The 25085-nt window shown below is 38.2% G+C and overlaps 1 protein-coding gene across 4 annotated transcripts in view; it reads right to left on the reverse strand.

The window, feature by feature from the left end:
* The window catches only part of XRCC4 (X-ray repair cross complementing 4), a 189089-nt gene that overhangs the window by 87872 nt on the left and 76132 nt on the right, over positions 1 to 25085 (reverse strand). The window contains exons 3-6 of one of the 4 annotated variants that reach the window (XM_075137753.1): positions 15219 to 15385; positions 9088 to 9240; positions 8316 to 8419; positions 7455 to 7539 (exon numbers count right to left, since the gene is read on the reverse strand). In XM_075137753.1, the coding sequence (XP_074993854.1) occupies positions 7463 to 7539; positions 8316 to 8419; positions 9088 to 9240; positions 15219 to 15385 (501 nt within the window). In that variant the 3' untranslated portion in view covers positions 7455 to 7462. Of the gene's footprint in view, positions 1 to 4180; positions 7540 to 8303; positions 8420 to 9087; positions 9241 to 15218; positions 15386 to 25085 lie in introns of those variants that run through there. The other 3 variants (XM_075137752.1, XM_075137749.1, XM_075137750.1) reach the window with 3 other exon arrangements.

Genomic DNA, 25085 nt, shown 5'->3' on the forward strand with positions numbered 1-25085 from the left:
TACATGTATTGAAGCATATTTTGGTGTAAGAATAATAATTATTGCTAGTTCTTTTCATTGCAATAGATCCCAAAGGACCATTACACTAGATACTAAACAAATACACATAGAGTCTGTGACTTAAAAGCACAAGAACAAACAACAGTGTTAGAATGGGGATCACCCCGGGCAGGTTATTGATGACTGGCAGAAGTTTCCTATTTACCTGATAAGCAGTTGTTCTTTAACTATTTATTGAAGAAGGATGAAACAGAGCAGGGCTGTTTGTGGCACCGCTCCAGCACCACTGCTATAGTTTCACAACTGATGAATTACATTCTCAATCAACGGGTGTTGAAATAGGTCTTTTGTAGTTCATGAAGAAGACAAAACAAAGAAAGGGTCCCACTGAATTAGTCCCGTCTTGTAGATGGTCAAGTTACAGGATTTTGCAAAGGAAACAAGTATCAGAATGTGCATGCCCAGTGCAAAAGTGCCTTGACTCACAGAATTTACGTCCAGCTCTGCTCTAATTACAGCCTGTTAGGTACACATCAAATTGGTGTGAAATATGAGCAAGAACAGAAGGAGGCTCTACATTTCCTTTGTGTGTCCCATAAGAACATGTTGGTACTCTACATAAATACAACGAGGATTTGTTATCTCTGCCTAATGCTGCTTAATACTTTCAGGCTCTCAAGCTGTAGCAAAGTACAACACATTTTGAAGAGAAGTAGAGGGAACATTAGAACTCCAGCAAGCCGGGTACAAACACACAGATAGTTTCCTCCCTTGCGGGGAAAACCTGTTTATCCATGGAAGAAGATAAAATTTATAAACGTACTCCTTCATTAATGGATTCGACTTTGATTTTTTTTTTTTGAATGACTGGAACTTTATGTTATTTCTTCCTCTTTGCATGGATATATTAAACCCAAATAGAAAATAGGAAATAATTCCACCTCTATTCGAAATGTACATTGCTGAACTGTTTAAACTAGCTTTGTTTTTAAATGGAGGAAAAAAAACCCCAGTATTCATGGAACTGCATTACGCTTGGAATTTCCAGCTTGTAGTGGAAACGATTCTAAAATCAGTCTTACAATTTAACTTAAAACTGATAAAGACAGTTAATTTGATGATTTAAGCAGAGCTTTAATTACACTTCAAAAAATTTTACAGCTCACCAAGGAAATAAAGTTCCTTCATATGTAACATTTAGTAATATGTAGATAATATATCAACAAACATTTTTTAATTGTATATTACTCAATGCTGTTGCATCTAACCTGCAGTGTGGTCATTAGGTACTCTACTTTTTTGATCAATCACCAAATTTAGTAATCTGCAACAGTCTTACCAAAGCATAAATCCATTACGATTATATCACTGTTGTTATATCACTTCACTGAATAAATAATGACTCATTTAGAGGCAACCACATTCAGCTACATCACTATATACACTGAAGCACTTACAATAAGAAGGTGTATGCAGAGATATAAGCAGTTTTGATAATTTTCATAGCAATATTTTAAAGTAATACCTTATTAATCCCTCTTAATGCAATACTCATAACAGGATTTTTAAAGGGACATGAAACATATTGATATTTGTGCTGTAAATGCATTTTAACCATGGCACCTGGTATAACTCAAAGGGAAAGCAGTTTGGCAACTGCAAATGTTTTACAGGCATAAAACTATCAGGTTATGGGAAAAAAAAAAAGGATCAATATCAAATTTCAGAAAAAAGGTACCTACAGCTTTAAGGGAAAGGGAAATGAGATTATTCCGTGGGATGAACCATTTCCAATTATAACTTGACAAAAAAATAAAATAATAATTTAAGCCTGAAGTCAATTAAAAGAGCCAAGTTCTAAAACTCCTTAAAATAGGCTTTAAAAGAGAAACCTTCACAGATGGAACTTTAACTGCACAGCACAGTCGGGTGCTGTTATAATAGGCTTTTTTTTTTTAATAACTTTGATCAAAGCTTATTAACCAGCAGCATCAAGCCATTGGTGGTTTGGACTACACGAGAGAACTAATTAAATTTAAAGGGCCATAGCCTCCTGAAGGCACAACATGTAATCCCCAAGGCAGCAACTTGAATGAAGGGGATGAGAACATTTGCATAGTAAAACAGTGGAAAATGGCAAGGTGCTTGCTCTTACTTATTTTGGGCATTATAACGAGTTTATTAGAACCAATTTTGAATCTGTCCTCATCATCAAACATGTAGAAAAGTATGAGCATTGAAAGTCTGAGAATTCACTTAGCATAGAATATTTCCATACATATGGCCAGAAACACAGAACATAAAATTTAATTTAATCCAACAGGCCAGATCATGAGATCCTTTCTTACCCCAAGGAGCAGCTACTTCCACCAATTTCAATGTGAAATATGATGAAGGAATTCATGGGCAAGAGAAAAAAAAACAGAGAGAAAGCAAGCTGACTGTAAATTGGTGCCCAGTAGCCTTGTTTTGTCTATAGGCAGCCACATATAATAGCTTTATAACTGAAAATAACTAATAAATTGTAAAATAATTTCTTCCATTGCTTATCTCCCACCTGCTATATTATCCCTCATATCTATTACAGATTTCAATATATAACATTTTTCCCTGCAGTTTTGCCATCTACCTGGGAAGAGGAATAATCTTCTCTTCTCTGGTCATCTTCCAAACACTGTGAAGAGAGAAACTATTACGCTTCATCTACCTTTCAACCTCCTAGGAAGGAAGCAGAAAGGCTGAATGTTTATCCAGTCCTTACTCCTGTTTTAAAAGCTTCCTGACATATGGACCACTCAAGTATTTTTCCATTAATGAAAGGGTTTCATTTGTATGACAAAGACATGATTGCTAATCATGACATCAAATGATGTTTTCTTAGACTGATAATCTTACTGTCATTTTAGGTCCCCTAGGAGAAAGTACTCAATAGCTAGAGTAAATAATAACAGTAAAATTTAGCACCGAGAAGAAGAAAGAGGAATCAGTAACAGCTGGGTTGCATTCTGGATTGTCCTTAATCAGAGTAAGGGTTTCTGCATTCTAAAATTCTAAAATGACAGATTCTTGCATCACTGTGGTGGCATCATGCTGAGTCACCAAGTAATTCTTGTGGGCTAAGAGAAATACAGGCTTGACAATTTCCAGAATTTTTTTTTTTCCTAAAAAAACCAAAACAACAGGTCCTGTTGACAACAGAACATGGAAAGAACTACAGTCTTATTCCAATCAACATCCCTCTGTAATCCTTCCAAGGCTGCTCCAGGTGCTTCTCATCTGTGTGTGTGTATCATTCTTTCTACTGTCACAGGACCTAGCGGACCCAACCAAAAATGATGACCCTAAAAATGCTAGACAGCAGTCAAGCTAAACAAAGTATCAGATATTTGATTAAAGAGTTGAAGTGCAAGACTACATGCAATGTGTGAGGGAGGAGTGAAACAACAAGACAGCACATCAGCAATCTCAAGCGCGAGGCGCCTGCAAAGTTGCTGGAACTTTGTTGAAGTACCAGTAGTGAAAGTAACAACTATATCTGGCTTTGGTGGCTCAGCTAGAACCTTACCAACCCTGGAGTAAACCAATAACAAAACAAAGCAAAAGCAACCTCCCCCTACTCTCAAGAAACATTCATACCTCCCCATTCATGAAGTCCTGCTTAACAGTAGGAGGATTTCCTTCCCGTCCTCCTTCCAGAGTAGAAACTCTCCCAAACAAGAGCTCATAGGCATTCACAAGGACCTGGCACAACATATAGAGCTGCTGCTTAAGAATTTATTAAACTGCAGTGAAAGCAGGAGTTGCATACCTTTTTCAATCTCACATTCACAATCCTAACCAATATGTCAAGTAAACTTCCCCCATGCTCATGGCACGATGGGCAAAGCTGTTGTATAGAAAGACATACAGCGCTTTTTACAAAAGTTGTACTATTTCTAAAAGCTGTGCTTCCCATAAGCTGTGCTTCCCATATACATCAGTTGTTTTCCTGAGTGCTTTACACTAAAATATCTACTTACTCAATTTTAATTTGTTCTTTTACAATACAAAGCATTAACTACATCAGTGTGTAGATTAGAGACAAAAACTACCATGTTTCACTTGATTTTGGCTTTAAGCTATGAAGTAGAAACTGCTGTCAAAACCCAGACCATAAATCATATCTACAAATGGTACCGTAAGTGCCAAAACCTAAATTTTTAGGTAAACTTTTAGGTTGCAGGTTAACTGATATTGTAGGGAAAAGGCCTCTACACAAAATTTATCTGAAGCTGAACAAATAAATGTAACGGCCTGCTGTGCAGAGTTTGAAAACCTACCTGATAGCGTTGCTGAGAACTCATGCATGAGTAGGCTCATTTTTGTAGAAGACAAAAGAAATTGTTTTATTCTGCGATTCATCTGCTGTTACAGGCTAAAAGCTGCCACAGTAACAGTCATTTGCAATGCCCAACATAACATAGGTTGTGTACTTCTTTTAAGTTCATGTTTACCTGAACAAGACAGTGTCTTTTTATTAAAAGCATGCCATCGTGATTTCAGCGCTGGCAGTGATGGACAGAACCCATCATAACCCGCTCCAAACTGTTCCAGCAGTTAATTATTCTGTCAGGAATAATGTCCCACTTTTGTCTTTGTCTAATGTTAAGTTCCAGTTATTCAAGTTCGTTAAACACATGTATCTCCTGGACGGAAAGAGCATCTACCATCACATTGTTTTGCAATGTAGTTTCTTTTAGACCATGAACACAATGATCGTTTAAGATCCTTCTCCACATTTCATTTAAATCATTTGCTAATCCCTCCACTGTTATCACAATTTTATGGTCCCCAACTTGCTAACGTTTTTCTTCAAACCTTGATTTTCAAACTTGACACAGCACTGCATCAAGGGGCCAAATCATATAGTGACTCAAAAGTCCCTTTTGCCTTAACATTGCACATTGCAAATCTGCTTATTTATTTTCACACTCAATGTTGGTTTTTTTTTTTTCGTAAATAAAGTCATTGCTGCTTCAGAGAATTTTCTATATGTTCTTTATTTTCCAAAGTATCCTTACACTAGACCAACGGTTCCCAATCAGGTAAAGCAGGCAGCACTGGGAAGTTATAAACTGCTAAGAGGTCAGACAGAGACCAACTGAACTAACTTGGGCTAAGACCAAAGCTGTTTCCTGCCAGGCCAGGCAGGACAGTGCCAGTGCCCCAGAACTGGTGCAAGCAGGGTGCGAAAGTTGTCCAAGTAGCTCTTGGCTTTGCTAGATGGGTGCACGTGGGGAAGATGATGGCAACCCCTGGACGTACCCAGCTTTATGTGGCAGAAGGAGCTAGGCAAAGCAAAGCTTGAGACACTGTTGGTGTTCTCAAGTGAAGCACAGCTGTCAAAGGACTGGAAATCATTGCATTATACTGTGTTAGAATGCATATGTTTTGTTTTAGTTGGTGTATCACAAAACACAAATTAGTTTATATGTATTATCTTCAATGTCACACTCCTCAGATACAAGGACTGATAACTTTCCATTTATGTTTTGAGATAGATATATTACCTCATTTGAGAATTTATTTATCATGTGTTTTGTTAACTTCCATGTTCCAATTTCTTGATTAAAATGTGGTGCAGCATGGTATCTTATGAAAGTCAGTCTATTATTTTACTAATTTTACCTTCATCAGCCAGCTAGTAATCTTACCACAAAAGACATGAGCACCTGGTTTTCAACCTCTGGTTTCTGCACTTTTACAAAGACTGGAATTAACCATTCTTATTCCTTTCCTTAATATGTTTGTTCATTGAGTCCTGTTCCTATATTTGCATTAGATCAACACCAGACTGATATACCCATAAGCGAATGTGCCGTTTCATTTACTTTTTCTTTTGGTAAATATTAGCAGCTTTTTTCCAAATCCCCTCAGTGCCCCAAAAATTCTAGAAACTTCCCCTCCCCCGCCCCCCAAATATTGGTAGCTAAGAAAAATTTGCAGGCAGCTTTTTACACTCTACAGTTCAACATATCCTGACAGTCTAATTTTAAAATATCTAGATTTCACAGCTGCTGCTTCATGTCCCCCCGTTGCTAGAACACAAGTACATTATGATGCAACTACATCTAGTTCTCCCCCCTAAACACAAACCAAAAGCACTTACTGAACACGGCTGCTTTTTCAATTAGTGCTGATTTTTTATCATTGCACAAAAACAGCTGCATGTATGTTCTCAACTGACTTGAAGACCGATTTTTGGCCTTCTACCTCCTGGCCTGAGATCCTCTGCCTTTATATCATGTGGCTTTCTTCAGCCATCTCCTGCAGTTCCTATTTTTCATTTATGACAATCAGCATCAGCTTCTCGCTTTTTAAATTTTGGACATGCACACATACAAATGCACGCTTAATATGTGTATATGAGTCAGTATACGCATCTGCCTTCACTTTCCTTCAAAGTATTTTTTAAATTATGATCTTGATTGTGGCTTTCACCAATATCTACTAAAACATTCTCAAAAATCCTTTAATTCTCATTGTCTCCTGCAACCCACACAATGACATTCCAAATCCAAAAGGAAAAGAAATGTAATGTTGGACTAACAGATAGGAAAACTACAGATAGACAGAAAAAAACCAAACATTATCTGTATTATCTTTTATGCCTTACAGTCCTTGATGCTTGATGTAGCTATGAGCTTCATTATCCTCCCATGCCACTCACCCCTGAACCACTGTCTTCCTCATACAGACACAGCCTGCCTTGGACCTCTTTTTGCATGTGAAAATCCTAAGCCACACTAAGATATTCAGCTCCTATCTATGCTTTTCTATTTTTCATGGAAAGAGAAAGCTATGTACACAGGAAGAGTATCAACTGACCTAAGCGATACTCATTGTGCAGGTTCAAGAATGCCATTATCTTGAAAAACTTCAGTGTGTTACCCGGAGGATATACTCTTCATATTATTTGCAAATTTTGCAGTTGAAAGAACTCTCTAGTCATGATCAAAATCCTGAGTATCGTATCCCTCAAAGGCAACAGAAAGCACATTTTTGTTTACAACTCAAATAAAAATACAGTTGCTATTTTTTTCCTATAACATTGATCAGTCCAGTCCTTCATGATTGCCTGAGTAGGGCAATGGGGTTTGTTTTCATTTTTAAATACATATGTCTGTCTCAAAACTCTCACTGAGCTAATTAAGTCCTACTGAATCTAGCAAAAGAATCAACACCTTCCACTTCACTTGCCTTTTCGCTAAATGTAAAGTATTTCTCCCCACATTATCTGAACTGATCAAATACCACTCGAAAGCAAAGATTTCTGAACTGAAGAGCATAGTACAATACAAAATAATTTCTTTCCACTATTGCAACTTTCAAAATTTGTTTGAAGCTCTGCCTACTTTATATTATATTAGAAAGTCATCAACAAACAGGCTCATATGAATTACAAAGCTGAATACCACCAGTATCAGGGTCTTGAACACTTCTGGTTTCCAGTATGCACAGTAAACTGTTGTAATAAGTTGTTGTCTTGATTACCTTTACCTATGGTGGAAACAGAAAGCTTCAGTGAGAGAACCCACAGCAAACTTTGCAGACCCGAAGGGAAGTTTATAATAGCTATATGGCAAGTGTCAATGCCGTTTAAAAACTTTGATAGTATTTGTCCTGCATATTCCTACTAGTTTGCCAAAATACGCCAAAATTTCTATGATTCTCAGTTAAATATCTTGTATTGTAGCATGGGCAATTGCTGTATCTCATACACTTTACAAGTCTCTAGTCCTGGAAAAATTAGTCAAATTAAATTTGTTTCATAAGTGCCTTCATGAGACCAAAAATTCACTGACAAATTAAAATTAATTCTGCTGTAAATACATTTTTATTCCATTTATGCACACAGGTCTTTTTATAGCCGTTAAACCTCATCTTTTTCCCCTTTTTAAGCACTATTGAAACTGTCAGGAACTACATTTTACATTTTAGCAATCATTGCATACTCATCATGATTCCTAGAATTTAAAATAGTATTGTTGATAGTTCAAGTACTGTTAGACTGTCACTAGTTCTGCAAAGTATGTAATTTGTCATTTTGGAGGAAATGACAGTACCTTCACTTGTGCAACATGCTCTTAAACTTCCTCTCTCTAATTTGAAAATGCCAGTATTATACTCTGCTTCAGGAGAGATATTTTTACGGCTTGTAGGTTGCCTTGTCACAGAGCAATTTGTCAGGTAGTATTTTGTCTTCATTAAGCTTTATTTACATACAGGGATTGGGCTTCCGTGATACTCCCCAAAGACAATACATTCTGTCTCACCTGATGGTAATGAGGCCCATGTTAAATTTTCACTTTCCTCATCAGTGCTGCCATCATAGTCGTTTTCTCTCCCTGTAGCCGTCTGAGTAGTAGCTATACTATCCCTAAGGGGGAAAAAAAAAAGGAAAAAAAGCAAGCATATCTTTGCCATCTATTATTCCTCCAAAGAATTTATAATCATTTCTGCACTGTCTTAGAGGCAATGCAAGCTGATAGAAGTCAACATAAAGTCCCTATGCTGAACAGCTTAGCATATTCATATGCAAGGACAGACAATCAAAGGTAAGATATTAAAAAGCAGGACAAAAATAGCAAACAAATTAAGGTGTGTTGTAGCATTAGAATGATTCATCTTCGCTAGATATTTTTGAAATAAAAAGTACATAAAAACATTTAGATTTTGATATTTTTGTTTCCCAAAGGACAAAAGGAATCAAATAGTTCAGAGAGAATGCATATGAAAGTACCACCTTTGGAAATGGCAGAGACATACTCCGATTAGAAAATCAACTGCAACCTAACAGAATAAAGAAGAGGACAGATTCATTGACTATTTAGTTCTTGGCTACAGCATCTAAGACAATACGCTGCTATTTGCAGTGACGCCACAAAGAATCATCTGCTTTCATGAGTACCGGTATTGTTTTGGATAACCAAGCGCTTAGCCAGGAAGAACTGTCTCTCGCTGTTGGAGCGAAAGAAATGGAAACTAAACTAAACTAAACTATGCATCAGATGTGTTAGCAAGTAACTCAGGAAAATTAAGAAATACCTTGTACATTTGGTATCTGCTGCAGATTCTTTAGCTTCATTCAACAACTTCTGTAAGTTTCTTATCTTTGCCTTCTTTTCATTCAGCACCAAAATAAACCGGTTATAAAGATCTGCCTCCAGCTCTTCTTTAGCTTCCACACATTTTTCCAGCCTACAATGTAAAATTAACTGTTATACCATTTCTTTTTAAAACTCTGTGTTTTCTGGAAGAAAGTTCTACAGCAAGGCCAGCCTTCCTATTATAGAAATCCCCATACCAAACCACGCACGACTAGTTCAGCATCTTGTGTCTGAAAACAGGGCAGAAGAAACTTTTTTCCCACAGAAAATTGTAATGAACTTTGCTACCAAAAGGGGAAATTTTCCAAGGGGAAAATTTTCTCTTCATGTTTTTTTTGATTGGTTCTTGCACACATGCACCTCAGACAACTACAATTTAAATAGGCAAGTGTCCTTTACTTTCAATGCTGAATTCACCATACTGGGCATAGCTTAGCAGGATACACATAATGATATTACAAATAGATATGATTAAGCTTAACAGGTCCCAAATCTGGACCACACGCTCTGACTTGAAATATATTTGAACAGGAAAAAAAAAAACAAGAAATAGGCAACTCCACTCCAACATGGGCTGAGATGACCAGCAAATACTTTGGGCAATCGGGACAGCTCCAGAACTCTTTCCTTGCCAGGACTGCCGGGGCAGATGTGGGTGACACAGACCTTTGCCTGACCATTTTCCATCAACAGCCTTGATGTGTTGTTCTGGTGAACCGGCAAGGTACAGAAACCTGGCAATGCTCAGCAGCACGCCGCAGCAACACCTGACGGCAATTGTAATCCCTTACAGGCATTCAGACAAATACAATGCTAATAACTCCAGTGCTGCGGACTCCATTTCGAATTACACAGATACAGAGCTGAGATCTTGGTATACTTGCAGTCACCACCAGCAGATTTTTACTTTTTTTTCCCCTGAACCAATCACAATTACTTGGTAGTAAACACAATATATATAAAAATGTTTTAAAAGCTCTTAATTAATATCTTCAGAGCAAAATATTCTTCTGGGTTTTAAAGGTTTAATGTGCACCTGTAGCTAGGTCAATGTCAATAAAACAAAGCACATTGGAAATATACAACTAAGAATGTGGATGTATACTGTCTCATAAGCAAAGCAAAATTGAATATAAGCAAACATGAGCACAATGAATGAAGTGACTTATAGCAAATGTGATCCTATATTTACTTCTTGAATTTCATAACTTTTTAGTCCATGGGTTGAACCACAAACATTTTAATGGTTGTGTCCATAACAAGCAAGTAAATATCTTGCTAATCTTATTGATCATGGTAACTACAGTATTATAGCAAGTAGTCACAACCTATAACATTCTTTTCAACAACCTATGCAAGGTTGGTAAAAAAGTTTAGAAGGTTTCCTTTGTTATTAAACACAAACACATAACAGATTTTTAAAATAGTAATTAATAAGTTAAGAAATTTCAACAGACTTCCTATATAAATACTGATGATTTTGTTCATAGATCAAAACCATATATGATGTAAGAAAAAAGACAATAGAAAATAATCTCATGAAGCATTAAGTCTACTGTGCAATCCTTTAGGGTTATGCTTGATAGTTGATAAATAATTCATCTAATTTAAATGCAAATAGCAGAACATCATTACCATATAGATCGGTTCAATAATTCCTAAATGAAAGATCATATGTACTAATCAACTACCAGGAGACTTTCCACCTACAAAAGGAAAGTTAACTGTTTAGTGGGGAACAAATAGACAATTCACAAAGAATCATAAACCCTCATACAGGGTCCAGAAGTGCCTTGACCAGCTCACAGAAGGAAAAAGATAAGGACAGGAATTGCCTCCCACTTATCAAGCAGAATTCAGCCATTTAAAAATAGATTTAAAAAAAAAATAGTTGTTGGGTAAACTGCCATTTACATGCTTGAAACGAATTATGTCTGTATACATAAAAATGGAAAACAAGGATTTTGTGTAAAATATGGTAATCCTGTCCGTATCAAATCCTATAGAAAAGGCCCCCCGCCCACACACAAAGCAATACTAACTAAAGAAAGTGCTTACTACTGTGCCTTTATTTTGCCAATGGACAGGTTAGTGTCAGAGCAGCTAAGGTTGGTTTAGTTACATTGAGACATTTTGCTGACTTTGCCAAAAAAGTGTCATATAAGACATCCAGTGACGAAAATCCACATAACTGTAAACTCTCAATGAAGTAAAGCTGATGCTGCCCGGACGTTAAGATGCACAGTATAGGAACCTGTTGCAAGACTAGCCAACTTCTTCAGCCTCTGGAGCAAAACATTAGCATCTCGAAATATACATACTGACTATATGCATAGATTAGAATATTAACTGTTCCCTGTAGGCAAAATCAATTAGTAATACACCACCAATTAATCTTATATAATTGTTTTCATTTACATGGACGCCTTTTTTGATTTTTGTCTGTTGTTTAAAGTAATCCATATATAAATACATTCTCCAGACATAGATATGATATTAATTTGGCATAACATTCAATCAGTGTAAAATAGTATTACATTAATGCTATATTTGCACGTTATGAGCCTTCAAAAATATTCTATTATATGGCATGTGATATTCCTTAAAAATGGAATAGTAAAAAGCAACAGTCTTCTGCTGCTTGGGAACAGGGATGCATTAATTATGCAGGACGTATGTGTGTGTGTGGTGGCTCTGGCTATAACTCTGCATAGCCTTTAGGATTCACTCAGGCATGCATTACCTGAATTACGTGACCACTAAGCAAAGCTGGCTGGGTTTCATTCCAATACCTCATCGGTTACAAATACAAACTTTAATTGCAATTCGTCACATGCTTGTGCCTGTATGTGATTTGTCTCACTAAAATACCATCTCTCCAGGCCAAATAAAGAAGCTACTCATCTCAAAGACAACTTTCAAGTACAATGAAAATAAATGGACATTAATGGCTAGAGTAGTGCAAGTCTTATTTGCACATGCTTTCCAATTTCTATATTCTTAGATCTCTCTGTTACGTACGTGCAATGCTTTTAATGTGCCAGACACACCCAAGTTGATAGCCATCAAAAAGCTTGCACAGACTACTGAAAGTAGCTAGTATGAGGAATGGTTATGATTAGTAATGAGAAAATAAGGTAACTGTCCAGTTCTTAAGTGCTGCCTAAACGTAGAGCAATCACACGTGCTTCACAGAGGTTAACGTGAACTATGTCACTTAATGGCACTTATACATTTTCCACACTCCAATTCTAGAAAGAACAAATTCAACACCTCTGCTATTTATCCCTGTCCTCAGTGCTCTAAAATAATTACTGGTCTTACGGCACCGCCCTATTACATTTCAGATTCACCCTTCCCCCAATGTTGGCAATGGTATTGAATCTTGATGAGCTAATGCTGAAGAGTCAGTTTCAAGCACCAAACTACCTACCCTGCATTTTTATAAGCTGTTTCTGGTTTAAATAGACTGTCACTACAGTTGACCACAACATAAATCAGCAGCTATTTTGATTTTGGCTTGTCTACACTAATTTTAGATGTTTGATACAAAATACATACCACACCCAAAACAGAAATTAACTTGTGTTTTATTGGCCAAGGAATTATGTTGCTATAGATAATTATTACTTTACATTTACCATATTAATTATCTATATGAAATAAAAACAACAGCTATTCTGGTCTGAATCCATCCCTGAGGTGCGCGCGCGCACACACACACACGCTGCCCACCACGCACCCACTTGCAGCATTTTGAGAATAAACCTTTTGAAAATTTCCATAGCCTCTCTATTTGGATCTTGCCAGATAGTGTCTTAGTAATTTTTATTTTATGTTTTTAGCTCAAGTGCTGAACAGTCTAGCCAGTCAATAACTCTCACATGATGTCACCTACGCATGGGTCGTTTCCTAAAAGCGGGGAAATGTTCAGCCAGGTAAAATCCTACACTTAGGTCACCACAAGAAGCGAGACGATGAAAATGAAGGGAGTTGCAGCTTCAACCAGAAACACTCTCAACACCTCAGATGCCGCACAGCTTAGACTAGAATACGTAAGTAATTTAACAATTTGATGATGCAGGGGATTTCTCTTCAGAGGGATTTTTGGCCTGCTCCTGCCTGTCGCCTTTACTTGAACCTGAGTTGCAGAGGGAAGCGGCAGGAGCCGTTCTTCTACCTGGCATGTGGCTGCCATGCGAGCTGTTTACAGCCAAGCGGACTAGCTCGTGTGCATTGAGGCAACTGCAGCAACGGATCGGGGCTGGTATGCAGCTTACAGATTGCTCACGAGGCAGATTTAGCCTCCTGAAGGAAACTTGCTTGCCATTTTACAGACCAAATGGAAAACAGAACAAGTTTATACCTCAAGAGACCACGGAGAGCTACGGGGCAAAGCTGCTGAGCTGAGATCACAGAAACGTCATGATGGTCAAGAAAATTAGAGTAGGGAAACGGAAAAGGGATGATTGAATTATTCCATCCAGTGCCCCATGCTTAACCTGAACAAAGACAGCTCTTGGAAGTCTGCACGCTATGTTTTAATTCTAATGAGGTCCTGAAGAGAGAGATTTTAAGCAAGGGGAACTGCAGGGGCTGACACTCTGGAGCTGATGTGCCTTAGCTCCGGGCAAAGAGGGAGCACAATTCTCCAAACCACGTGCTTTATATTTGATGTTTTACCACTCAGTGCCATGAGTGATACAGAGTGTGAAACTTGAAATCCTATCTACTGAACAAAGAAAGCAAAGCTTTTGTTCAGCTCCAAGAAACTCACAACGCTAGGTCCACCATTCGGAGCCAAAAGAGCAAAGAGAGACAGCAGGGTAGACTAGGCTGTGGCAAAAAGAATTTTAAAAAAAAAAAAAACAAACAAACAAAAAACCCAACAACAAACCCAAACCAAAAAAAAACAAAAAATCCAAAAAAACCAGTGCTGTTTGGATGAAAATTATTTTCATTCTGCATTTAGCAGCCATGGCCAAAGTTTGGTGACCATACAATTTTCAGTATTTATTTTGAAAAATCATGTTTCAGCTATTCAAAATATAAACATACTAAAGAAAACCACCAGCTTTCGAAGCTTGAATATACTGCTGCTGAGAGCAAAGGCTGTCAGGCAACTGTGATTTTTTTCTCTTTGGGGTTACTCTTTAAAAGTGCCACACCACCATGGAAATTGATACAAGCACTAATGCCTATTACACATTAGCGTGTAATGCAGTACAGCATACTGGTTATACAATACGCTATTGTTCAATAAACTGTTAAGCAGTAAAACACTACTTAAGAAGGCCATATGCTTGTCAGGCAGATTGTCAGGAGAAACTGTTACTCATTTTAATGAGAGGGAAACAAAACTAACTCCTCCCAAAAGTTAGTTCTCTTTTTCAAGGTAAATTAACGCCAATTAGCTACATTCTTCTTAAACGTGGTTTTTCAGATAAAGCTATAGAAAAACAAGATAAATCTCTGACTTGTATGTGCTAAGCATTTTATGCTAACTGAAATAAGCAAAGATTATTTCACTACAAAGTGCAGTGGCAGATAATTCAGATCATAAATGCAACGGCAATTAAAAAAAAAAACCCTCACAAAATAATGGTGCTTTTTCTTATAACAATACACTCATTTTCCAATTCTGTCTGCTTTGACAAGGCAAACAGATTAAAGCAATGGCAACTTATTTCCCACTCAAAAATGTAAATAATTTAAACTGCTAGTCATAAGAATTATAGAAAATAGTGGAAAGGCGGCTTCCACTGAAGAAAGTGGAAGAGGATTCCACAGAAAAGAGGTCTCTTTTTTTCACTTCATAAAGGTAAAACCAGCTTTAATTACAAAGTTTGTAATACCAGTTGCATTTTTGACATAGGAAGAAGATCCACAACTACACACAACTACATGGGCTGTAAGTAACTGGGCTCAAAACACTTCTCAAGAGAAGAAAAATTTGTGTGCTCCCTTCTGTATAGGACTCCGAAAGTGCTCGTCAGTAAAGCCTGCACTGACAGTATAAGTATTTGTGTGTTTCTCAGGTATCACCTATGAACGCACTTTTAAACTTACCGCTTCTCCACATCGCTCCAGTCACTGAAAAGCCTTTCATTTTCTTTTTGCAGGTGCTCATTTTTCGCCTGCAGTCTTCCCAGGCAGTCTAGGCAGTAACTAATCAGCTCCTTAACCACCTCCGCCGGACTCGAAACTTTCTGTAGCTTCAGAGATCCAAGTCTAAACTAGGACACAAGGAAAGAATGAGTTACTTCATCTGTACTAGAAAGATCACAAAACCTCGCTCCAACAAACTTGAATACATACTTAATAAGCATAAGAAATACCTTACAGTCCGCCAGTTCAAAGTCATATAATAAATTCGTCACAAGAAGAATTGTGGAATATGTGGAATAATCTACACGCCAATTATTTATGCAGCTAATACAACTTAATGGTCACCGGTCATTCAATAGGCACAGGACATAAGCACTGACATACTTTCTAATGGGCAGGAAAAGAGATGCCATGCAGGAAATGTAACATTATATAGCAACAACCTGCTCTGTACAGATCAGAGGAGGTCAGTAGTATAAAGGTGCAACCACAGGTTTTATATAAAAGGCGTTTTTGATGTATTGCAGAACCACAGAATCTGAAAACCTAACACTATTGCTACGTGTTCTTGCCATCTGCCCAATGAACTAGCTGAAGTAATTTGCTGCCTATTCTGGTACCCACAGCAGCAACACAACCACATAAATATTACTGATAAAACAAATGAAGATTAATTACTTCTGATTTAAAGTAGCACTACCAATGCCTGTCTATGATCCTTGCATGCACCTGATGGATGAAAACTAGCCCACAAGTTTTCCCCTTCAGGGCTCAGACAGCAAGTCCTTAATAATAAAAGGAGTCCTTCAATTAAATAGGTAGCCTCAATAATTCAATGAGATTAAAGGATAGGATTTATAATGAATAGTTGTATTTCTTCGGCAATGGGGATGTTACACAGGGTATACAAGAGGTCTGAACAGATTTGTTCTGCCTGGTCTGGCAGAAACCACAGAAAACTGTTGTTTCTATTATGTTAAAGGAGGAATAGTTCAGCCATATGCACAAAACAGTATCAGCTAAACTTCAAACACGCAAAGTTGGATGAAGATATAAAGATATAAAAAATGTTCAATGTGACAGTTTGAGGCAATTGAAGAAGAAAGATGTTAAGGGTACTTGAACAAGGCCGTACAGATTATCGTAAGAGAAGCAAACCAGAAGTGAAGAAGCTGACTTCGGTGCTCTGGGGTCGGTAGATGGTGGGGAATCTGAACTACCTTAAGGTACACTTCCATAGCTGATAGAGCCTATAGAAGCCATAGGGGGCTTTTCTGATGCCTCTCCTCATCTAGCAGCAACATCATTTGCCCAGCTTGAGAAAAAACTAGTTGAGGGAGCAGATCCAGAGAAAAGCAGAGTGGGTTGGATGACACAATCCAGACTTTGGCCAGCTTAAACTACAGCAGACGCAAATCTTTCAGGAAAGAGGCATCAAAATGACTTGGCTTTGATTGGAAATGCCTGCAGAAATGTTGAGTTGGTGAGGGGTACGTGGAAGGAGAAAGGGTCCTCTCTCACATCTTGTAATTATTAAAAGGATTGACATAACTGTTGTGGCATTTCCCTATGAATAGAACTGTTACTCATCTTTTCAACTTGAATACACGGCAAGTTGTATTAAATTAAAAAATGTACATTTAAAAAATACAATAAAACAAATACAAAAAAAACCCCAAATGTAAGTGGTATATGCTAAGGACAAGTTCAGTCTGTGTCATGGCACCTCACCTACTAAAATCAGAAATGCTATTTCACTCATTTTTGTCCTCACTTTAGCTTATTTTACTTGGGAGGGCATGGCAAATAACTAAATAAAAGACATCCGTGAAAAAAACATATAGCGTTTGTTAACACTTTTTAAAAAGTGACGTTTACTACTACTATACATAAGGTTTTGCTGAAAAAGGCCTTGTAAAAATTGCTCATAAAGATTTTAAAGGCATTGTTTGAAACAAGTAACAGTCCTTCAACTTAGATAAGATATTTTATCTGTGGAAGACTGCAACACATGGTACCATCATGAGCTTCTTCAACAAGGTTAATTTATCAGAAAATACGGCAAACCCGAAGGCTTAATTTCAAATTAACCACTGATCTTTCTTCCAAATTCACATGTAGTGTCTCTAACATGTTGTTTTCCTTTAGCTTACATATATCTGATGGCTATAGATTAAAAGATGCATTTAATTTATTTTTGGAAATTAGATTACATTATCAGTAACCCACAGAGTGACACGTATTCCCTGGATATCACATTTGCGGTTTGACAGCATTAACAAAGATGGACATTTGCATAAAGGAAACTGTTTTTCATCACTTGCAAGCCACCACCGTACTATACGGATAAAGAATTCATGCCACACTTGAATACTAGCCGCAGAGATAGAGCAGCACAGTAGCACAGATAAATAGCAATACAATCTTATACTGTGGAGGAAATAGCAAGAAGAGTACCTCTTTTTGTCTTATGCTTTTACTATAATCAACTGAGATAAGGTATAGGCAAATATGTTTAATCAGGACAAATAAGCGTTGTCCAAATTACAGTTTACTTAGCACAAAAGAATCAAACACGAGTAATTCTAAACCAGATTGAAGTGAATAAGAATAGATTTCATCTGAAAGCCTGATTCCACTCACAATCAAAATCATGCCAAACACACAGCAGACATTTCAAAAGCAATTGTAATTATAAACTAACACCAGTTCAGCCTCTGACTTAAACATTTCACGTAAACCGATACTGTTAGTGCAATGTGGAGTTTTGAAACTGCAAAATACATCCTCAGCTTCATGGACTTCTGCCGTGAAAGGATTCCTGAAAATCTTTAAGAAAAAACAGTGTCCTCCTTTTTGTAAAAGCTGATACACCGAAAAAAATCAAACCAGGCTTTTGGGCATGCTACCTTTTTTGATGAATTCTCAAAACGGAGAGGGGTAGAGGTCACGCTGCGGAGAGTGGAACAAGCAATGCATGCCAGCCTGACGAGCCACTGCTGATGTGTGCATCAACAGAGAGGAGGTGATGGACAGATTTCCCACACTGTTACGGCAATGAATTTCGTTGGCCATCTTTTCAGGTGTTCATTTCGAAGTTAACACAGTAACAGTCTTTAATTTAGTCTTTCATTCAGTCTTTATACAAAGCAATTGACTGTTACATACTTTCTTACATGAAACTTCACTGTACTGTTTTCTGTGTCTTACACACTGTGATCTGTGGACCATTAAACCTCCATTACCAGGAGGCTTAAATCCATTAGGCAGGTGCTCACATATCGACCAAAAAAAAAATCATTAGGCTTCTACAAAGAAGTATTCTTCTGTACATTTTTCGCCCCCCGCCCCCAAGTTGTCTAATCTTAACTTAATATAGTTGTAGGAGTAAATTGTCCAGGTTACGTTGCAGCTATCTCTAGCACCACAGTGCAGACAAACACGGGTCGTTTAGATACAGCCCTAATTAAGCCAATAGTAACATGATATTGGACATGAAGTTTTGCTGTGCCTCCTTCGTACAGAATGTTATACAAAGTGTACCAAAAAAGACTTCTTAAGCTGTTTCTTCAACATGAAATTATTTGTCACAATGAGCTATTATACTGCCTATTTAACAAACAGAAATGTTAGCACTAACAATAGTAACATTGTTATCTGAGCAAATTACAACTGATTGGCATTTGCCCCTGTAAGGAGCCCAGCGCTGAGAGCCTGATAAGCCATAAAGGCAGCCAGATCCATTTCATTTCCAAAGCACCACGGCAAAGCATGAGCCATTCGTAACACAACGTAAAGAAACTGAAGTCTCGGGACAGTTTTGCTCTGGAGTCCTACTGGTACCCCAAACTGGAAAGCAAACTGGTAAAGGAGCAGATGCGCAAAATAGCACAATTTTAGATTCAAGGGTTCTGAATTCCAGACAAACGTGTAATTTGCAGCACTGATTAAGACAGAATTCTGTTAAAATTTAATTGGGGGGGGAGGTGGATCATAAACAAGGAGGCATTAGTTTTTCCACAAATTGCTTAGTTTTTGCTTGCAACTAAACTAAGAAATATTCCAGTTATTTGTTCTTCATCGCCCAAACCACAGCAGTGAAATTGGAAACCATTTTAGGAAGATTCAGTAGAAGTGGTTAAAGATCAGGATACCATAAGAAACAGTTAACTGGGTGGGATATCAGGATAAGTAGATCTTGCTTACTGCATGAGTGAAAGCTCAACATTAACACTTCATTAAGCTAATTTTACATATAGCATGTCTATGATTTGGATCACATTTACAAGGTGAGACGCATTTTGTAAATTCCTGCACATTGCTGCGCTCTAGATCAATTTATATTTCTTGCCATTCTTCCAGCTGCTGTAGCTCTCTAACTTCGTATCATCTGCAGATGTAATTAATGTGCTTTCTACTTCCTCTTTCACATCATTCAAGAAAACATTATGCAAAACAGTGAAGCACTAAACACTTCATTTATACAGAAAATGAGCAGATCTGCTATAGGTCCCAGTGGACAACAGACTGACTGTGATTGATATACTGCTCCCCTTCAATATTCCCTTCAATATGTTTTATTGTTTGTTGGAATTTTTTTTTAATTGTTGTTTTTTAAAGACACATGAAGATGAATATAGAATCATTTAGAAAGTTGTGTTCCCTTAATCAGAAATCACACTCAGCACTTACCCATTAGACCAGTATTTTAAGTTTAGAAATAAAAACAAGAATTAGAAGCTTCTGAAAAAACTGTCATTTTCCCATCACCTCTCACCCTGCCCACTGTTTGTCTTCTACAGATGAAGAAAGAAGTGATCTCAACCATAAGACAGAAGATATTTTGGAAGTAAACTGAAAAGCTTCTCAAGTAATTTTTCTTTTAATTACTGATGTTTATAGGAAGATGCTTCACATAGGGAAAATAGTCATTAAAATATGAGCCAACACATTTTTTTCATGGAAAATTCTAAAACTACATGAAAATTACTTTTTTTGTTGAGTGGTGCATTTTAATTTTGCATTAAATATATATATGTTATATAATCTTAGCATTACTACATTCCACTAGAAATGAGAGTTATCATACCTAAAGGCAATAATTATCAAAGGTTATGCACTGAAAGGAGAAGCCACTTACACAACAATGCCTGCAAGCTCTTTCTTCTGGGGCAGATTCTGAAGCTAGATACTAACAGTGAGCTAATTTCCAGTAACAACAATTTTTAATTATGACATACTAGATATTAGAAAAAAATATTTATGCTGGAAACTCTCATTGCATCTGCATTGCTAGCCATGATTCCTCTTTGTATTACTTAAGAATCCTGACAATTCTTTCTAACAGTATTTGTTATCCATAATATATTTAAGGAATTCCATACTTCCACAAGCTAGAAAAAAAATTTATTTAGACAGACAGATTTTGTCCTTTCTTGTCCTGGCAGGCTATAGCAGCTATATAGCGGCTTTCTCTCTCTCTCCTATTTATATTATATACTTAAATCCTAACCCACAATATTTTGCTTTTTCCTTCTCTATTTTGAAAATGATTTAACAAATAATTTTTACAGAGACTACACTTAGGCCTGATTTTGAAATGAAAATATTCCTAGTCTGTGAACTGATTGATGGAGTTTTAACTACGAGTCAACCTACAGCCTGTTATAGAATCATCTCTAACTCACCTCACTCATCTTCCACTTTTCCTACGCCTTGGAAGTAGGACTCAGAGATCCTTGCGCTCTGCTTCTAATCATATTTAGAAAGTATTTCAAACTGTGTTAACGATCAGTTGGGTTAGCAGAGTTAATAACATCTACATCCTTGCAGACAGATGCTGCCTCCTGCAAGGTATTGTCTAAGCAAATGTCCTTTCAGCAGGGAAATATTAATGAAGAATTTGAGGGGGAAAAAAATTCCACGGCAGCCCACCAGCATGGAGCAGCTGTGTAGTCCCTCCCTGTCTTTATCAAGACCCGCAGCCTGTAATAGCAGATGTGACCCCTGCGTTGATGCAGGAAAGCCCTGCAGACCCCTATGACAACAGATCCTTTTGTCATTGCCCTATCCTGAGCATCTCTCAACGCCTTTCCTACGCTAGAAGGGATATTTCTGCTCAGCCTTACTAGAGCTTGGTCTTTCCATGCTACCTATTAATGCCAGTTCAACTGGGTCTTTGGGAACTAGGGAGGATGGAGGACCAATCAGGGTGGTTTTTATTAATAAAAATCCCACAGTGTGAAACCATATGTCTTCAATACTCAAAAAGCCATCTTAATAAATCTCAAGAACCAAACCAAAACAAATGCTTTACTCACTTATTTTTCAACACTTGCACAGATTTATACCTAGAAAATTTTGCTAGGGCAAGATATTAAAAGCTATCGGCTAAACTATCCTGAAGTCACCTACTGATGACCTTGCCTATGACTGGTACTGAAAGTAAATTCTTTACCACAGAGTTAGAGATTAGCCAAAACATACAGGACAGCACTGAATGTTACATTAATTCAGAAGTAAGATGTCTCCTACACGCTTGCGTTACAATGGGCAGTGTAAGATACAGCAACTTTCTTTTCTCAGCTGAGAGCTGGAACTCTTGCAAGACAGACAGGCTGTGATTTCCAGAATCAGCCTTGCTACTGCTGTTAAATATCAGCTACCTCTTCCACTCCATGCACAGACTCTGAACAAAGATAGAATCAATACTTTGATAAAAGTAAGTTTTCACTATGAAAATACCTACGAATTTAAAAGAGGAAAATGTAATGAAAATTCATGTACAGGGTTAAAGAATATGACCTACAAATGAATGATGCTGACACTTAGTTGCCTATACAAAGAAAGTATTGTTACAAGCTTGAATCTGGAAAGCATTATACCATTTTTATTTCTTAAGTCAATCAGTGAGTGGTCTTGATTTTTTAAAGCTGTGCCACTATTATCTCCAGGGAAATCATTCAACAGTAACCATGACATCCTTGGGTGTGGTAATAAAACGAGTACACTAGACTTGCACAATACAGTGATGACAACGTGAAAGCAGAAGTTGCTTTTGTAACAGCAAACTCTAGGAAGCTAGAAAAATTACAAAGTACCACGGAAGCCAAGAAATCTTGCCGGTTACATCAGTCAGTATAAAAATATGATCACCAGTTATAAAAATGAAGTTTAAGATAAAAATCCTGCCTTTCTCCACTCTTGCCTTTCCCTCTTGAAATGTTATTCATGAGAAAAGTATTACCTCATCCTCAAAAACAAAGTATCTTCCTTCTTGACGAAGGCATTACATCTACTCTAGAGCAAAACAGCTGACATAAGTGATTGCTATTTTTCTCAGGTTTTTACTACACGCTGCAGAAACCTTCCACATAAATTGCCATCACATTAGCTGCGTATCAACTGATGAAATTTCATGGTTTTGCTGTTTTGTATGGCAGGGGTTCCCAAATATTTTGGAGAGAGCTTCGCTGTTTCTCACAACCTCAAACCCACACGTTCATGGCACCGTGGCCCCCTAACATCTGCAGTGCAAGGAGGCTACATCTGTACAGTAAACTAAGCAGAAATTGGGAACATCGCCAGGTACTAGAACACACTAGTATCATATACATCTATAGCACTAGAATGGCCCCAGCGTGTCCTCGTCCCATGCCAGCGACCACCTCACCAAAGGCTCTGCAGGCACATCGCAGGAGTTAGGGCATCCTGGAGACCACTCCCAAGAGGCAGTTTGCATGCAGCCACCCTCATCCGGAGGCTGAGAGAGTTTAATGGCACGGACGTTGACAGTTCCTCACCAGTTGGCCTCTGTGCCTGGGAACATTCCCAGGAAATTTTAATTTACTGGCGAAGAGGCAACCATAGTAGCCCCTGGAATAGTGCTCTATCAAGTTTGCAGCAGAAGCCACTGTATTTTACTAGATTAAGAAGGACCAAGGCACACTGCAGAAGGAGCTCTCAGGTTTCCCTTTTGAGGGAATATCTGGATCCTGGGGAAAGAGGCAGAAACAAGGCTGAAGAAGGCTCTGTCACTTGGAAGTTATTCCATCCTTCCCTCATCAACCTGTACACCACAGCGATAGGAAGCAGATTCCTAGCCTAAAAGCTCTTCATAGAGTCATTGATTGGGAGGGACCTCTGGAGGTCTCCAATTCAACCTCCTGATTAGCGTCCCTCTTGTGCTGGGAATCCAAAACTGGATGCTGTATCAAACCAACTAATGCCAAATAAAGAGGGATAGCCCCACAATTAGACTCTGCTAATTGTGCTCCTGTTGATATGGCCCGGGATGCGTGTGGCCTCCATTGCTGCCAGGGCTCGGAGTCAGTTCACTGCCTGCCAGGACCCAGAGCCTTACCTTCAGAGCTGCTCCCCAGCCCCACCGTCCCCAGCCCATCCCTTGCAGGGGCTCTCCTGGCCCTGGGCAGGGATTTGCATTTGTCCGCTGACTTCCACATGGCTCCTGTCAGCCCGTTCCCCCATCCTGGCCTCTCTGGGTGGCAGCCCTGCCCTTGAGCGCACCCACTAGTCACTTCAGTTTGGTGCTAAGTGGAAACTCAATGAACATGCACCCCATCGCCTCCTTCACGTCATTGATCACGACATGAAACAGGACAGGTCCCCAGAGAGACCACCGCAGCTCTCCACTTGTTACCAGCCTCCAGGCCCAATACAACCCATTAACCCTCTAAGTCCCATTATCCAACCAGTTTTCTGTCTATCTTGTTTTCGATCCATCCAGACCATAATGGCCCAACTTGGACGTAAGAATATTGTGGGATACAGTACTGAAAGCCCTGTCGCAGTCCAGACAAATGTCATCCTCTGCTCTCCCTTCAGGCACAAATCCAGTTGTTTTATCACAGAAGGCAGTCTGTATGGTTTGGCATGATTTATATTTGGTAAATTCATGCCAATAGCTCCCATTCACCACCTTCTCTTTCCATGACTTTCCCAGAAATCAAAGTGAACCTGACCAGTCTGTAGTTTTTCTGAGCATCATTCCAGCATCTTTTGAAGACTGGTGGAAGATGCCATTCTCCAGTTGTTAGGGACCTCTCCCAATCTCTGTGAACTTTCAAATTTAATAGGGAACTAGTCTCATGAAGGCCAGCTCTCTAAGCACCCTTGGATGCAGTGTATCTGGTCCAATGGACTTGAATGGGTTCTTGTGGTGGAGAAAACAGTAACGTGAAAAGCCAGCTCTGCTCAGCAGTCTAAATTTCATATTCTTACTTGGATTTCCCTGAAATTCAGTAAGATCCTTAGAAGTGCTGCACTTTGACTCTCTGTATTTGAGATCATTTTAGCAAGAAGCCCTCAACGTAAAATCCCACTACACTGTTCAGGGGAAAGAGGAGGAGGAGGTCTTTGAATATTTAGACATTGTACCAAAATTTGAACATCATTTTCCTGAAACCTCACTAAGGCCAATTATTCGCAATCAGAGGAAACAATGTCACATAAACCCTCTCATAAAGGAATTGAAGGTTTTAAAAGAGTTTCTTGTCTATTCTAGTTGGAAGGCTGTTTGGGACAATTTTTCTAATTTGCCTCCAAAAACATACACATGCCCAACTTCTACCCATTTGCTCTTGGACAGACAATGTTCCGTAGCTTATAGCCTTCTTTTCCCTCCCTAGTGTTCAGACTCGGTAATTTATAGATAATTATTTTTCTCTGTCAGTATTTATTCTGCTGAACTAAAGCTCAAGGTTGTAGCTTTGACAACCTATGTTAGGCTCTCTATTCCTCAATACCATACAAGCTTCCTGCCAGTTAGAATTTGCATTTATTGACTGTGGATGACCAGAACTGTACACA

This window comes from Calonectris borealis, chromosome Z, assembly GCF_964195595.1.
Source record: "Calonectris borealis chromosome Z, bCalBor7.hap1.2, whole genome shotgun sequence".
Classification (NCBI taxonomy): domain Eukaryota; kingdom Metazoa; phylum Chordata; class Aves; order Procellariiformes; family Procellariidae; genus Calonectris; species Calonectris borealis.